This window comes from Miscanthus floridulus, chromosome 11 (genome assembly GCF_019320115.1).
Source record: "Miscanthus floridulus cultivar M001 chromosome 11, ASM1932011v1, whole genome shotgun sequence".
Taxonomy (NCBI): Eukaryota; Viridiplantae; Streptophyta; class Magnoliopsida; order Poales; family Poaceae; genus Miscanthus; species Miscanthus floridulus.
Window position 1 is genome coordinate 15,773,727 of NC_089590.1, and position 17,706 is coordinate 15,791,432.

Below are 17,706 nucleotides of genomic sequence, written 5' to 3' on the forward strand. Positions count from 1 at the left end.
TAGACAGATCATGATCATAGCGTGTTGGGTCATTTGGAAATCAAGAAATGGAATCATCTTTAGGCAGAGAAACACGTAGCCTCAGCAGATGGAAGACTACTTTTAAAGAGGAGCTTGGTTTGGTTTACATCAAAGCCAAGCATGTTAGGAAGGTAGAATTAGAGTTGTGGCGCGAGAATTTCTCATAGTTGCAAATCCTTTTCTTTTTTTGAGCTTTGCAAGCTCTGTAAAAAGTAAATACTCTCTTTTTTACATAATACAAAAAAATATAGGTAGGGGCCTCAACAATTTCAAAAACAATATAAAAATAAATTATATCTTTTAAATTTGATAGAATGAAAAAATAGATATGTAACGTTCCCATTTCATTTCCTACTATAAAATATATTTTATAGTTTTTTATCCGGTCGCGATGCACAGGCATATTAACTAGTTATTTCCTATATTGATGTCAAAACTGAACCCAAATAATATGAATATGACGAACTAAAACAAAACAGAACCAAAATATACATGAATTGGACTCACATGAATCTTAATACAACTTATAATTTGTAATCATTGGACACATGAATCCTAGTACAACTTATATTTTGAATCAAAGGTGCACATAGTTTGTGGAGCTGACGAACTGAAATGAGATGAATGAAAACGAGCCACAGCAATTGAATACTAGTAGTTTGCATAGGTTACATGCCTTAGCGAATAGACAAGTGGTCAAAAACCAGAACAGAGTTATTTAACATAGCAATCTAACAATTTATCATACTTGACACAAAAATGTCTACTTAATTCCCTGATACACAAGATGGTCCGTTAATTATTACATTAAATAAACAAAACAACATTTGTTATCAGGCAACTAATTCTATCATAATAGCACAAGGCTAAGTTCTGACTAACAATATATACACTATTGCTGAACATAACAACAAATTTGTTAGAGACGAACTCAGGAGTCAGGACTCAGGACGATTCATTTCCTGCTCTCAAGGGACAGTGATGCAGACTGCAGTGACCATTTTTCTTTTTGGTCCAAGATATGTAGATGGATAAAAGAAATCCATCAAACACTGACCAAAATGAAAATTCGCCACAAGATTCAGTTCGAGTCATATGCATATACCACCAGTTGAATCCTATGAACTTGAATCTGCACCCTTAGCGTCTATGTAACCACCAATTTCTGGGGCAACAGAATTATCTTCTTTGTTTTTGTCATCCATGGGGTTATTATTTCTGTCACTACTGGAATCAGACAAGGTGGCAGCAGCATCTTCTGAGGAAGAATCAATGCTGGATCTCTTCCTTGTATCCCTGACTCTCCTACCTTTGAGCTCAAGTCGCCTGCGTTTCCGACCCTTCCGTTTGCCCCTAGGCTGGTCATCCTGATGCAAATCAGCACTCCCCTCTGAATCCCTTTCAGGTCCGGTTCTCATGTTCTCTGCTTCCAGTACATCAGCTAACAATGAGTTACTTTCCCCTTTTCGCCGCTTATTTGAATTCATCTGAAACAAAAGTCAGTTGAAATTATTCTTCAACATCAAACTAAAGAAGAAACAGAAACAAAATCAATAAAATAAATCTGCAGCTATCAAATCAAACCAAAAACAAAGAAACTGTTAATACTAAAAAGAATACTACAGTAGATAAACACTATTTCTGAGACAAAATGGAACTTCTAAATTGGACAGTTTAGATTACTATTGCTGAGATGGTTTGGACATGTCCAACAGAGACCTCCAGAGGCACCGGTGCGTATTGGAATCCTAATGTGAAGAGAGGCAGAGGAAGACCAAAGTTGACTTGGGTAGAGGCAATAAAAAGGAGACTTGAAAGGATGAAATATACCCAAAGACTTAGCCTTAGATAGGAGTGCTTGGAAGACAGCTATTCACGTGCCTGAACCTTGATTGCTTCTGCTAGGTTTCAACTCTAGCCTACCCCAACTTGTTTGGGACTTAAAGGCTTTGTTGTTGTTGTTGTTGTTGTAGATTACTATTGCTGATGTCTGAAAGTCTACTACTATGGGTAGTTATACACAAGCACCCTAAGGCAGGTTAGCATATACAATCATGGCACAAGACTAGGCACCCAATTTGGTTAATGTTATGACTGGAATTTGAAAACATGAGACATTTAGCAAATAACAAGAACAATGCTAAATGACAACCCACATGCTAGAACACAATCAAATCTACGTTCATTGGCGTGCAATGAGGGAAAAGGGAGTTTGGAACATCACAGAAGTAACTATGCATCGGGCTGCAAGTGGGTACTCATTGGTGTTTTCCAGGTCAGCTAATTATGTTTTTTTCCTCGAACAACGTAGGAGAGCTGCATGTCATTTCATTGAGAAAAGAGGTACAAAGGAGATGAGAGTAAAACAACCCCATCCAAGCACACCACACTCACACGCTTAGGAAAAAATATAAAGTAACCAGACTAGCACCCCAATGCTAAGAATCAGGGGCAAGTGACCTAAGTAGGAAATGGAACTTAGAAGCACCGGTCCACCAACAACACTCATCAGACACATTTTGAAGCAGGGCCTGAATGTTTAGCAAAATACCCTCAAACACACAGGCATTCTGATGCTTCCAAATCTCCCATGATACTAGAATTATTAGAGAATTGAGCCCATTATGCATCTCCTTGGGTATTGACCTGATATTGCTGCTCCACCAGCCCAAAAAACAGGAGGTACTGACTGAAGACGCCAAGGCAGCCAAATTCAGTTTTAGTGTTCATAGCCTAGTGGTTGACTCATGACTACCACCACCCTGTGGGAGCACATTTCAGGGTTGGATAAAAAACCTCCCTCGCTGCCAACCCATAAAATAGTGCCAGGGCGCAGACCTGTGGTAACGGTGGCAGTCAGCCTGTGTCAGCAGTGCAGTCCTACCAGGGGTAGTGACGGAGTGCCATACTAGGTGGCTGTGGCTGCCAACCTACGTTAGGTGCGTCACTATAGGGTCTACACTGCCAAGGTTACGTGCGGGGAAGAGGAGGGGGGGGGGGGGGGGGGGGGGTGGGGGGGGTGGGGGTTATCAGTCGGTTGAAGATTAAGGTTTCTTCTTGCAAACAATGCTGTGGGGGCAGTATTTTCTTCCCTCGCCAGCCGAGTTTTTGAAGGCAGAAGTTCAGTTTGCGGAAGATAAGGAACCAGATGTGCTGAGTAAAAACACAGGAGATGAGAATGTGCTGAATTGATTCTTCAGTCTGGTCACAGAGCAGGCAAGTAGATGGATGAGGCAGAGTCATTTGGCAAGGCGATCAGCCATCCAACACCAATTATTGATGGCCAACCGTTTTAGTTCATTCCTCCCCCTAAATTAATTATGTGGCATGCCATTTTAGTTCATTTTAGCAAGTTTTGAGTCAACCCAATGACCCAAAACAAGTGGAGCTTGCATCCTTACTCCATACAGGAAAGTGGAACCAGATAAAATGACAAGCAATGATGAAGCCATAAACTTACCTTTGAAGCTTGGTCAACAAGGTGAGCCCATTCCCTCCTCTTCCTAAGACAGTCGTTGATGGCATCCGCATAGCTGCGATAGACAGAATCTCCCCCATTGGATTTCCTTGAATCCCTGAAATGCTGAAAAGTAGAATATAATCAGCATGAGCACCCAGAATATAGACATGTGCTTATACTAAAAAAATGTATACCTGATGGATAGCGTCACAGAGTTCCCCATATGTTATATTCCTGTCTTTACTGATAATTTCATCAATCAATCCTGTACGTAGAATATATGGCCACTTACAGACTCACAGTATACAAAACCAGATGAAATGGGCAGTCTGAACTCTGAAGTACATACCAGGTAAATTGTGTGAAACAATAGTATCCATCAAATCATCCTTTGCTAAACCAGTGTTGGCTCCAGTTGAACATATGCCACGATTTTTCTGTTCTGATGCTATATTTTCAGCTGATCTGCATGAGTCTTTCACAGGAGCATGCTCTGTGCTAGAAACTCTCTGTCTTTTTTCTGTCCTCTTGGTGTCCTCGCTATCTTTTAATGAATCGTCTCTATTTCTCTTTTTTATAACCTGCACTCCCAGGGAAGCATCACAACATTAGAAACCAAATATGGTGAATTGGCAAAAAAAGGTAAACTTTATGTCCTCCAGGTGCTAGTAACCTTACCGCTGCATGATCCCTTCCTCCATGTGATGAATACCGCTTAGAAAAAACAGAAGCTCCAGTTGGATGAAGAATCTGTGCACCAGCTGCTTGATGGCAACGTGGCACCCTCGGTACTCTGGGGGAGCTGTTCAATTGATGATGCAACAATAATGCAAGCTACAGAATTGTTTTCATAAAAAAGTGAGAAGAGGAACTTTTTACGAAAAAATCGGAGTTGGGACAATTTATGATCTTCATACCTGTTCATCGCTCAATGGGCCAACCGAATCAGATGCACGCAGCTCAGTTGATGCTGAATTATTGGAACTATCTTGTGTGACATTAATGATGCGCTGGTGGATCTTGTCCTTTTTCTGGGAAGAACTAGAAGCTACTGCCTTATTACGAGACTGAAGTGATGGCACTTCTCCATGGAATGATCTTGCTGAGGTGCCTCCAGTGAGGGCTATCTTCTGTGATTGCTCCTTTGACACGGGTAATCTATGTTTGACTGTAGACACATGTATTCTACTAGCTTGAGATGATTTTGGCGCAGAAGGCGGTGAGCCTTTTAGTTGAACTTTCTCAGAGTACCTTGTCACTTCCTGGGAACTATCTTCAGAAAATTTCACGGAATCATGTTTGCTGACAGTTGGTGAGACCAACTCCTCTTTCTTTGAACAATCACTATTCCCTGATGACGGTTCTTTAGACGCCAAAGAGTGTGATAACTCAGGTGGTATAGAGACAGAACCAGAAAAGGATGTACAAACTTTTGCAGAACCCAAAGTTAAGTTAGGATTCTCAGCAACTTTGTGCCTCGGATTTTGTGTTTCAGATTGCGGATGTTCATGGCATTCTGAACCATATGTTGATTTGGATGAATCTTTTTGGACGATTGAAAAAACTGCAGCTTCCCCTAGACCTTGCTTATTGCTGTCATGGTCATCACTCACTAACTCGACAGAGTGAGCTGTCTTGTTTTCCTGAAAACTAGGCTCAGTTTTAATAGTCTGTGGTTTTGACTGACCGATAAGTAAATCTGGTACACCAGCAACAACCTGCAGATTTGAAGTTTGATTTGGTTGCTTTTGAACGCCCTGCATGTCTTGCACTTTGATAGGACCTGCATTAGATGGTTTGCCATCACCTGTTCTGATAACTGCAGAATGTTACAAGCAACAAACATATAAGTAGCACTACTGGGTTTCATAGGACCAATATTAGTGCATCAGGTAAGTATCTGGGGAACTTGAGTTACCTGAACTTGTTATGCCAGACCTTGAGCCCATAGTGTGATCCCCTTCTGGCTGTTGCTTATACATTGTAACCTGCATTGTGCCAAATAATGTAGCAATTAACTTAAAAGAGTAAATAAGAAAATAAACCTAGGCAAACTAAAAGTTATAGATTATGAAACTACTACTTATGAATTTACAATGGAACTGTAAACGTGCAGTCATATTGAAAGCATGAGAACAAAATAAATCGGCTTCAAATGGCATGGTACTGCAAACTAAATCTCCACATATGATGGCAATATATATGTTGTTTACTGTTTACTCCAAAGGCTATGAAAATGGCGGAGAAAAAGGTTAAATAGATAGCAATCCTGCCATGCTTTCTCATACCAAATATATATTGTAGCACTAGAACTAACAACTGATACACTACCATGAACACATCAATAATTAACAAAAATCATTACAATTTCACTACAGCAAGTTACAACAACAACAACAAAGCCTTTTAGTCCCAAGCAAGTTGGGGTAGGCTAGAGTTGAAACCCAATATGAGCCCCTAGTCACGGTTCAGGCACGTCAATAGCTGTTTTTCAAGCACTCCTATCCAAACAAAGATCTCTAGGTATATCCCAACCCTTTAAATCTCTTTTAATTGCCTCCTCCCATGTCAGCTTCAGTCTTCCTGTACCTCTTTTCACATTGATATCTCGACTTAAAACTCCACAACGCACTGGTGCTTCTGAAGGTCTCCTTTGGACATGGCCAAACCACCTCAACCGATGTTGAACAAGCTTTTCTTCAATTAGTGCTACCCCTACACGGTCACGTATATCATCGTTCCGAACTCGATCCATCCTTGTATGACCACAAATCCAACGCAACATATGTTAGTCACTGAATTCTTACTGTTGGTAGTAGTAAAATTCTTACTCTCATCGAGAGAGGATGACACTAGGAGTTGAGGCAATTTTCTGGTTTATTTCCAAATGCCATGCCAACCTGAGGGGTTGGGGGTACATATTTATAGGCTGCTAGCCAACCAAGCATATGCTAAGATGCTGTCCTCGATGCTAAGATGGTGTCCTCTAAGATGTTGTCCTCTAGTCTAAGATGCTGTCCTAAAAACAGACCATGCAGCCACAAGGACCATGTGACCAGCACAGCCCCACAAAGACCAATCCACACATGAGACTTATCCCATCATTCTCCCCCTAAGTCTTGTGCGTCGTCCTGTGGGAAAGTTGAACCATTCCAGTCCTGAAGCAGAGCTCAAGGAACTTGATCCTCCCAAGGGGCTTGGTGAGCAGGTCCGCAAGCTGGTCCTTGGTGTTGATGTAGCTCGCCTTGATGCTCCCTTCCTCTAAACAGCCTCGGATGAAGTGGTACCTCACCCGGATGTGCTTGCTGCGTTCATGGAACACGGGGTTCTTTGCCAGGGCCAGAGCGGACTTGTTGTCCACCCTAAGCTCCACCGCTCTAGTGTCTCTGCCGAGGAGATCACCGAGCAGTCGAGCGAGCCAGAGCGCCTGAGTCGAAGCGGTGGAGGCCGCTATGTACTCGGCCTCGCAGCTGGACAGGGCCACCACCTGCTGCTTGACCAACTGCCAGCTAACGAGGCACTTGCCGAGGAAGAAGAGGATCCCGCTCGTGCTCTTGCTGGTGTCGATGTCGCCGGCGTGGTCGCTGTCGCTGTACCCGACGAAGTGTGCCGCCCCAGGGCACCTAGGGTAGTAGAGGCCGTGATCGAGAGTCCCCGCAACGTAGCAGATGATCCTCTTCACAGCCTGCTGGTGTTCCGTCGTCGATCGCTGCATGAACCAACTAACGTAGCCGACGGAGAATGCCAAGTCCGGCTGTGTGTGGGCGAGAAAGCGAAGGCTCCCCACAAGACGCCGGTACTGTGTAGCGTCCACCTCCTCCGTCGTGCTGTCACGGCTCAGCTTCAGCCTCTCCTCCATTAGAGTGAGAGCTAGGTTGTAGTCGATGAGCCCAGCTAGCTCAACGACGCGCTTGGCGTAGGCGGTCTGTCGAAGCGTGATCCCGAAGTCATCCTGGTGCACCTCGATTCCCAGGTAGAAAGAGAGAGCCCCCAGGTCACTCATCTGGAAGGTGGCCTTCATCTCTTCCTTGAATGCCGCCGCCTCCGCATCCTTGGTGCCGGTGATCACCAAGTCGTCGACGTAGACACCTACCAGCAGAGCATTTCCTCCACTGCCCCGTCGGTAGATGGCCGCCTCATGCGGGCTTTGCTCGAAGCCCATCCCCTTTAGCGTGGAATCTAACTTGGCATTCCACGCCCTTAGTGCCTGCCGCAAGCCATAGAGGGCCTTGCGCAGGCGGAGCACCTTGCCCTCCTTGCCGGGGATCGCAAATCCCGGTGGATGGTGCACGTAGACCTCCTCCTTCAAGTCGCCGTTAAGGAACGCCGACTTGACGTCCATGTGATGAACACGCCAGCCCTCCTGGGCAGCAAGCGCAAGGAGGAGTCGCACGGACTCTATCCGTGCCACGGGAGCAAAGGCGTCGCCGAAGTCGACCCCCTCCTGCTGCACGAAACCTCGTGCCACCAAGCGAGCCTTGTGCTTAACGATGGCGCCGGCTTCATCCCTCTTCAGCTTGTACACCCACTTAAGGGTGCTTGCGCGGTGACCACGAGGAAGGTCAGCAAGCTCCCAGGTGCGGTTCTTCTCGACCGCATCTATCTCCAACTGCATCGCGGCGCGCCATGCCGCGTGTCTCTCGGCCTCTGCAAACGACCGAGGCTCGCCATCATCACACGCAAGGTGCAACTGCGCCTCCAGGTCGTGAGGCACCGGTCCCGGCATCGGCTGGTCGCCGAGAAGATTCTCCATCGTACGGTACCGCAACGGCTCGCCGTCGTGGTACGCGTCAATGCGATCCTCGTCGTGAGAGAGCGGAGTAGCGAGCTCAACCGGGCTGTGCTCGACACGAGCTGGTGTTGGAGTAGACGTGCCCGGAGAGGTGCCTGTTGGTGCTGGAGTGCGTGGCGATGCCGACTGTGGTGGAGCCGACGAAGGACTCATCGCAGCCGAGGTCCTGACTGGAGAGCGTGGTGCTGTCGAAGTAACAGGCGCCAGGGTCAGTGGAGGCTCGGGGACTGGGGTAGACGCGCTCGCCGAAGAAGAGCTGCCTACTCCCCCAGCTCCCTCGAAGTGGACGTACTCGACAGTGAAGTCATCGTACGTCGGAGCCGAGCCGTCGTCCACCGCCTTGTCCCACGCCCATCCTCGCCCTTCGTCGAACACAACGTCGCGCGCCGTGCGCACACGCTGTGTCTTCAGGTCGAGGATGCGGTAGGCCTTCGAGCCCTCCACGTAGTCGATGAACACTCCCGGAGTGCTCCTGTCGTCGAGCTTGCTGATGTGGCCAAGCTCCTTGGCGAACGCGAGGCAGCCGAAAACCCGCAAGTGGGAGACCGCCGGCTTACGCCCATGGTCCTGCCGTCGAGCGCCTTGGTAGGCGAGCGGTTGAGGATGTAGACGGCCGACACCACCACCTCTCCCCAGAAGACGGCCGGCATCCCCCTCTGCTTGAGAAGGGCCCGAGCCATCCCCACAACTGTCTGGTTGCGCCGCTCGATGACGCCATTCTGCTGTGGGCTGTACGGCGCGGAGTAGTGGCGTTGAATGCCCTCATCAGCGCAGTACGACGCGAATTCAGCCGCCGTGAATTCGTCGCCGTTGTCGGTACGCCGCACGCGCAGCTTGCGGCCGCACTCCGCCTCCGCAACAGCCTGCGAGCGCCTGATGGCGTCCGCAGCCTCTCCCTTGCTGCCGAGGACCATCACCCACATGTAGCGGGAGAGGTCGTCGACAAGCAGCAGGAAGTAGCGTCGTCCTCCCGGTGTGGCCAGTGTCACCGGGCCACACAAGTCCCTGTGCACAAGCTCGAGCCTCCCCTTGGCTCGAAAACTCGCCCGCTGGGAAAAGGGGAGTCGCCTCTGCTTCGTCAACACACAGACGTCGCAGAGTTGCTCCACATAGTCGAGGCACGGCAGGCCTCGCACCATCTCTGTGGTACTGAGCCGCTTCAGGGCCTCGAAGTGAAGGTGCCCGAAACGCTCGTGCCACTACCACGCCTCGTCGTCCCGACGAGCAGCGAAACAGAGGGGTTGTGCCACCTGCACGTTAAGGACGTAGAGTCGATTTGCGCTTCTGGATACCTTGGCGAGAAGGAGGGCGACGGCGATCCCAAATCCTCATGACTCCATCCTCAACCACCACGCGCGAACCGTTCTCATCCAGTTGTCCCAAGCTGATGATAGAGTTCCTCAACGCGGGGATGTAGTAGACTCCGGTGAGCAGCCTGTGCTCACCAGACACGACGGTGAAGATGACGGAGCCGACGCCTTTGATCTCAACGCCGGAGGCATCCCCAAACTTGACGGAGCCTCGGACGCAAGAGTCAAGCTCGGTGAAGAACTCCCGTCGACCGGTCATGTGATGGGTGGTGCCGGTGTCGAGGCACCACCCGTCAGTCTTGTCGTTGCCGGAGCTGTCGCCGAGGAGGGCGTGTGCTTTTGGCTCGTCAAGGTGGAGGAGAGCCGCTGCGGCCGGTGCCGCTGGAGGTAGCTCGATGCTTGCATGTGCGATGAACAGAGCTGGCTCCTCCGCCTGTGCGACGTGGGCTTGGCCGCGTCGTGGCTGTGGTAGGCGTCGTCTCGTGTCGGCTTGTGCCTGCCGACGGCGCCGCCCTGGGCGCCTCCGCGGACATCACCCTCGGCACGTCCTCGCACCCCGGCCTGGGCGTCTCTGCGCGCCTTGCGCGGCTTGCCACGCTTGCGGCCTCCTGTCGCGGAAGAAGGCTCCCCCTTCTTCCGGTCACCTTGGCTGGCAAGCCACTGCTCCCGAGTGAAAAGAAGCTTCCCGCCAGTGGTGATGGGCCCCGAGAGAGCTTGTGGCTCATCGCTGTCGACGACCTTGAGGCGACCTATCGCCACCTCGATCGACATCGTGGAGAGATCCAGCAGAGACTCAATCGAGTGAGCCATCTGCTTGTATTTCTCGGGGACGCAGCAGAAGAGTTTTTCGACAGCTCTCTCCTCGCCGTAGGTGTCATCGCCGAACTGCACCATCTTCTGCAACAGAGTGTTGAGACAGAGAGCAAAGTCATCAACGTCCTCACCTGGCTTGAAGGTCAGATTCTCCCACTCCTTGCGAAGTGCCTGCAGTGTGGACTTGCGGGCGCGGTCGCTGCCGATGCGTGCCGCAGCGATGGCGTTTCAAGCCTCCTTGGCAGTCCGCTTGTTGGTAAGTGAGAACTGCATCTCGGGCGGGACTGCAGCGATGAGGGCATCCAGCGCCCGTCGATCCTAGTCGTAGTTGACGTCGCTGTACCGGACAGCCTCCCACATGTGCCGCACCTGGAGCTTTACCCTCATCACCGCAGCCCACTCGACGTAGTTGGTCTTGGTGAGGGTAGGTCACCCACCGCCAGGGCCGACGTCCCTCACAACAGCTGGAGCCCATAGTAACCATGGTACCGATCCGGGGAGAGAGAGCCACGCTGCCTGTGAAGGCCGCGCTCTTCATCGACCCGTCCGCCACCGTCGCCGTGCGCGCCTCCAAGAGCGCCACTGGCGCGTCCGCGCCTGTCGGGGCTGCCGCCGCGCTCGTGGGCGTGCGCGGCTGCCCACTGCGCCGCCCGCGCTCGTCCTGCCTCCCTCCCCAGCAACTCGAGGTCCGCGTCAGCGCTGTCGTCAGCAGAAACGGAACTGCTGATGTTGTCGCGCAGGGCCTCGACCTCTGCTGCCGCCGCACGCGCTGCATCCTTCGCCGCCGTTGCTTCCGCCTCCGCTCTGGCTGCTGCCAGCTCCGCCGCTGCCAGCCTAGACGCCCTTGCCGCCGCCGCAGCGGTTTCTGACGCCGCTCGCTCGCGTTCCTCTGCCGCAGCAAGTTCGGCCTCCTGCCGATGCCGTGTGCTCGAGGCGACCGAGCGCTGAGACTGCCCTGCGGACATGTCGCGCTACCGGGGGCTGCTGTGTGGGGAGAAGGCTGCTTCAGATGAGCTGTTGCTCGTCTGCGCAGAGGGAGAGGAGTGAGCAGGAGCGGCCGGAACTGCTGCTGTTCCTAGCTGGGGCTGTTGTGCGGCTGGGAAATGAGTGAGCAGGAGATGCTCAGGCTACAGGATAGTACGGATCTGATACCAGTTGTTAGTCGCTGAATTCTTACTCTTGGTAGTAGCAGAATACTTACTCTCATCGAGAGAGGATGACACTAGGAGTTGGGGCAATTTTCTAGTTTATTTCCAAATGCCATGCCAACCTGAGGGGTTGGGGGTACATATTTATAGGCTGCTAGCCAGCCAAGCATATGCTAAGATGCTAATATAAGATGCTGTCCTAGATGCAAAGATATTGTCCTCTAAGATGCTGTCCTCTAGTCTAAGATGTCGTCCTCTAAGATGCTGTCCTTAAGTCTAAGATGCTATCCTAAAAACAGACCATGCAGCCACAAGGACCTGTGACCAGCACAGCTCCACAAAGACCAGCCCACACATGAGACTTATCCCATCAACATACGCATTTCCACGACACTCAGCTGTTGGACATGTCGTCTTTTTGTAGGCCAACATTCTGCGCCATACAACATAGCGGGTCTAATCACCGTTCTATAAAACTTGCCTTTCAGCTTTTATGGTACCCTCTTGTCATAGAGAATGTTAGATGCTTAGCGCCACTTCATCCACCCTGCTTTAATCCTATGGCAAACGTCTGCAACAACATCTCCATTCTTCTGCAGCATCGATCCTAGATAACGGAAGATATCTTTCCTAGGCACCACTTGACCTTCGAAACTCACGTCTCCCTCCTCATGTGTAGCGTTGCTAAAGTCTCATATCATATATTTTGTTTTAGTTCGACTTACTCAAAAAGCTTTGGACTCAAGGGTCTGTCGCCACAACTCCAGTTTCCTATTTACTCCTGTCTGGTTTTCATCAACTAGCACTACATCGTCTGCAAACAGCATACACCAAGAGATATCCCCTTTAATGTCCCTAGTCACTTCATCCATTACCAAAGCAAAGAGATACGGCTCAAGGCTGACCCTTGATGAAGTCATATTTTAATCGGGAAGTAATATGTGTTGCCATTATTTGTTCGTACACTAGTCATGACATTATTGTACATGTCCTTGATGAGGGTAACATACTTCGTTGGGACTTTGTTTGTCCAACGCCCACCACATAACATTCCTTGGTATCTTGTCATAATCCTTCTCCAAATCGATGAAAACCATGTGTAGGTCCTTCTTCTGCTCCCTAAACCGCTCCATAACTTGTCTTATTAAGAAAATTGCTTCTATAGTTGATCTTTCGGGCATGAAACCAAATTGGTTTGTAGATACCCGTGTCGTTCCTCGCAGTCGTTGCTCGATAACTCTCTCCCACAGCTTCATCGTGTGGCTCATCAACTTAATTCCCCTATAATTAGTGCAACTTTGGATGTCTCTCTTGTTCTTTTAGATTGGTACCAATATGCTTCTCCACTCCTCAGACATCTTGTTCGATTGATAGATATTGTTGAACATCTTCGTTAGCCATACTATAGCTAAATCCCCGAGACACCTCCACACCTTGATCGGAATATCATCCGGGCCCATTGCTTTACCCACTTTCATCCTTTTCAGAGCTTCTCGAACCTCCTGCACTTGGATCCTACGCACAAAACGTCTATTGGTGTCATCAAGTGAGTCATCCAACTGAACGGTGGAGTTCTCATTCTCCCCATTGAACAGCTTATCAAAATACTCTTGCCATCTATATCTGATCTCATCCTCCTTCACCAAGAGCTGCTCCCTCTCATCCTTAATACACTTGACTTGGTTAAGATCCCTTGTCTTTCTATCACGAGCCTTAACAATCATATAGATGTCCTTCTCTCCTTCCTTCGTATTGAGACGTTGGTAGACCCTCGTAAGCCCGCCCCTTCGACTCTCCCACCACATGTTTTGTGGTCTTCTTTGCCACCTTGTACTTCTCTATGTTGTCTGCACACCGGTCCTGGTACAAGCGCTTGTAGCATTCCTTCTTTTCTTTGATAGCCTTTTGCACATCTTCATTCCACTACCAAACGTCTTTCAAGTCGCATCCACTTCCTTTGGTCACTCCAAGTACCTCTGCCGCAACCTTCCGAATGCATGTTATCATCTTCTCCCACATGTTGTTTGCATCGCCTTCGTCCTTCCAAGGGCCCTCTTCAATAACTCTTTCCTTGAAGGCCTTTGATGCCTCCCCTTCTAATTTCCACCACTTTGTTCTTGCAATCTTGGCTTGTTTAATCCTACGAGCTTGTACCAGAAAGCAGAAGTCAGCCACCACCAGCTTGTGCTGGGAAACAACGCATTCACTAGGTATTACCTTACAATCCACACAAGCACGTTTATCCCCCCTTCTTGTAAGAACAAAGTCGATCTGACTAGAGGAATGTCCGTTCCTATAGGCTTCCCCTTCTAATTTCCACCACTTTGTTCTTGCAATCTTGGCTTGTTTAACCCTACGAGCTTGTACCAGAAAGCAGAAGTCAGCCACCACTAGCTTGTGCTGGGAAACAACACATTCACTAGGTATTACCTTACAATCCACACAAGCACGTTTATCCCCCCTTCTTGTAAGAACAAAGTCGATCTGACTAGAGGAATGTCCGTTCCTATAGGTCACCAAATGAGACTCTCTCTTCCTAAAGAAAGTGTTGGCTATCATCAGATCAAAAGCCATAGCAAAGTCAAGGACATCCTCTCCCTCCTGGTTCACCTCAGAAGCACGGACACGGCAGGGAAGGGGCGTATCCCGTATCGGATACGTATCCGATACGGATACGCCTGGGATACGGTCCGGATACATATCCGCGTATCCCAGCTAAGTTGGGCCGGAAACTGACGATGGGATACATTTCGGCCCAGCCGGCCCAATAGGTTACCTTTGCCTCCTCCTCTGCCTTGGCCTCATGCAGACAGCCGCCTCCCCACGCGCAGCCGCCTACCCGCCTCTGCCTCCGCCTCCCAGTCTCTCCCACGCGCAGCCGCCTCTGCCTCCGCCTCACGCAGCCGCCAGTCCGCCTCCGACCTCGCCGGCGACCAGCCTCCACCCAAACGAGACAGTAGTTTCCCCGCGCGCTTCCCCACCCCACACACCTCCGCCGAGGACGGACAGCGAGGCCCAGGAGGCAGACCACGCCGGAGGACGTCCGCGCCCTCTTCTCCCGCTACGCCGGCGGCTCACCGTACATGCTTGCCGACGACCTCCGCCGCTACCTCGCCGCTTGGGGAGGGGCCGACGGTGAGGTCCCGGAGCAGATCATCGATCGTATCCTGCAGGATCGAAGACACACCCCGCGGTTCGGGAGGCCGGCGCTCACCATTGACGACTTCTTACACTTCCTCTTCTCCGAGGACCTCAACCCGCCCCTCCGCTGCTCCAAGGTAAGTCCACCCGGAAGTTGCTCGATCCCCAATCCATATGCGGCTTCATTCATTGTTTCCACTGTCTATTGGTGCGATTGCTGGTTGCGGGGGTGGATTATGCAATGTAGCCAAATCAGTACCGTTTGCAGATCACATAGGGATTTGTGAGCTGCTCCTCATATACTGCTAGTTTGCTACGAGTGTAATAGACCTTTTATTAATTTCCTATATTAGAACCTGTTATCATGTTATTCTGAGTGTAATAGACCTTAAATGTCTCTATGTTGAACTTGAACATCTATTTTGCAATTTCATATGCATTGTTATCTATTTATTAAAAAAATAGTAAAACGTATCCGCGTATCGGGTTTCCTAGGAAATTACCGTATCCACGTATCCGTATCCTTCCGATACCGATACATGTATCCGCATCCGTGCAACTTAGTGGTTCACTATAGCAAGTTAATTAATGCAAAACAAAAATGCATCAACAGATGTACAGATCCTAATAGAAAAAGAAGAAAGCACTACAGCAAGTATCTCCGTCTCTTTTCTGATTTCATTTGGTTATGAAACCTTGGATCCATTTATTAAATTGCAGTGCAGTAGTTTAATTAAATTACAATCAATATGGCGAATTTCTCTACAATAAATGTTAGTACTAGCTTTGATGCCCATCTCTTTTCTGATTTCATTTGGTTATGAAACCTTTGATCCATTTATTAAATTGCAGTGCAGTAGTTTAATTAAATTACAATCAATATGGCGAATTTGTCAGTCAATGTCGGAAGTCCCGACAGTTTGGGTTGGAACTTCCGACGTCGTCAGAAGTTCCGGTACAAACGTCAAAAGTCCCGACGCCTACGTGAACTACAAAAGCAGTGCCCAATTTAACTTTGCGGATAAATAATCTTACAACCCCACTTCCTAATGGTTTGGTGAAGATGTTGGACCACTCCCTTTATGTCGAAATACCTCCAAACTGTAGATCGAGTCCAAACCCTAAAATGAAGTTAAGGAGAGAGAGACAAGCAAATACAAGCAATCTCGAGCAAACACAACAAGCACACGGGACACAAAGATTTATCCCAAGGTTCGGCAACCCCAACCCCACAAAGGAGCTCCTACGTCCTCGTTGTTGAGGTGACCACAAAGGTCGAAGTCTCTTTCACCTTCTTGCCTCTCTCAAGGCAATCACAAAGGTCACTTGAGTTTTCCACTAAGAAATCAAAGATAATATAAACTTCCCAATGCTCTTCCACAAGATGGAAGCACTTGAGCAACGCCTAGCTGGATAGGGGCAAAGCCCCAAGAGTAATAGATGCAAATCTAACCGGCTTGACGAAGAAATTAAGTGCTCAAGCTTGCCAAAGTGATTTTCACACTTAATCCACTCTCTTTTCACTCAAAACCCTAGAGGAATCGAAGATTGGAGCAAAGGAGGGAAGTGAGGGGTGCCTGTGTTGCTTGGGAGCTGTTGAACACGAAGGTTGGTGAGCTGTGAATGTGTCCGTAACGGTTAGAAGAGAGAAGAGGGCTATTTATACTCATAGTAGAAATCTAACCGTTCAGATCTACATCGGAAGTTCCGACGCAGATCTCAGGACTTTCGACCTTAACAGAAAACACTGTTCACACAGGGTCAAAAGTCAGCACGAGCAAGTCAATGTCGGAACTCCCGACAAACGTCGGGACTTCCGACTGTCGCCACTCCCGACGTACGTCGGGACTTCTGACGAGCGCTGTCAGCCGAACAACAAAACCCCAGGTGTCGGGACTCCAGACTTGGGTCGGGAGTTCCGACTCACGTCGGGACTTCCGACGGCCACGATCACCACGCAGGCAAAGTGACAGCACGTCAAAGACTTTCGGCGTAAGTCGTGACTTCCGACGGTTGGGAGTTTCGGCTTACGTCGGGACTTTCGACGGCCACGGTCACGCGCAGGCTAAGTGACTGGGCGTCAGGACTTCCGGCATGAGTCGTGACTCCCGATGGTCAGGAGTTCCGACTTACGTCGGGACTTCCGACACCAACAGTCACCGAAAATATTCTACGTGCTCGGAGTGCTAGAGTGTCTCTCTTTTGATTTTATTTTTATGTATGAGCACTCTATCTTCCTCAGACCAACTAAGTTTGCATCCCTCTTTATAGTGTGGCAGATCCTAAACTCAAAAACAAAAATAAAAGAGCGCTTTGAGTTCGTCCGCCTTTACAAGTTCAAGAATTGAGAGATATCATTTCATCTTTTTTAACTCTTTGAATCTTTCATGGGACTAATAGCTGCGACATAGCTCATTAAGATTACATTAATCCCTAATTTGGATGTCATTGTTAGAATATAATAGTAACAGCCCATATTGGGTGTACGGCCCATTGGCCTTGTACATTGTAACCCTAGCCTATTAGGCTATATAATGAAGGTCACCCCCCCATGATTAGGGTGTGCGGTGTTTCTTTACATGGTATCATCCCTAATTACGATCCTCACCTTCCGCTTCGCTTCTCCTCTGCCCGTGCGCTCTCCCTGAGAACGCGCGCCACCGCACCATCGGCCGCGTGCGCCTTCGCGCCGCCGCCAGCCCAGGCCCCGCACGCACCTTCGCTTCCTCGCGCGGCCTCCGTCGCGCCTCGCGGAACGGCCTCCGTCGTGCCCCCACGCGACGCGCGCCTCACGGATCGGATTTCGGCGTGCGGCCGCACCCTGCGCGCGGCTCGGTCGAGTCCTCTGCTTCGCGCGGATTGACGCCCGGGGCAGTCGCGCATCTTCTCTGCGTCCGCGCGCGATTGCCTTCCAGTCGCGCCCATGTCGTCGAGTTCCTCCTCCACAACCGGCGCCCTCAGCCACCAGTCGTCCGGCGCCATGGGGGATTCTGTTGCTGCTCCTCTCTTCGCCGCATACGC

General features: G+C 49.5%; 1 protein-coding gene across 5 annotated transcripts in view; it reads right to left on the reverse strand.

Annotated features, from left to right (window-relative positions):
- Window positions 1-720: 720 nt before the first annotated feature.
- LOC136494556 (uncharacterized) overlaps window positions 721-17,706 on the reverse strand; it is a 38,020-nt gene continuing 21,034 nt past the window's right edge. For 2 of the 5 annotated variants that reach the window (XM_066490706.1, XM_066490710.1), the window contains 7 exons: window positions 5,400-5,469; window positions 4,399-5,264; window positions 4,160-4,315; window positions 3,831-4,062; window positions 3,676-3,746; window positions 3,482-3,604; window positions 721-1,508 (listed from right to left, as the gene is read on the reverse strand). In XM_066490706.1, the coding sequence (XP_066346803.1) occupies window positions 1,140-1,508; window positions 3,482-3,604; window positions 3,676-3,746; window positions 3,831-4,062; window positions 4,160-4,315; window positions 4,399-5,264; window positions 5,400-5,469 (1,887 nt within the window). In that variant the 3' untranslated portion in view covers window positions 721-1,139. Of the gene's footprint in view, window positions 1,509-3,481; window positions 3,605-3,675; window positions 3,747-3,830; window positions 4,063-4,159; window positions 4,316-4,398; window positions 5,301-5,399; window positions 5,470-17,706 lie in introns of all 5 variants that reach the window. The other 3 variants (XM_066490705.1, XM_066490708.1, XM_066490707.1) reach the window with 2 other exon arrangements.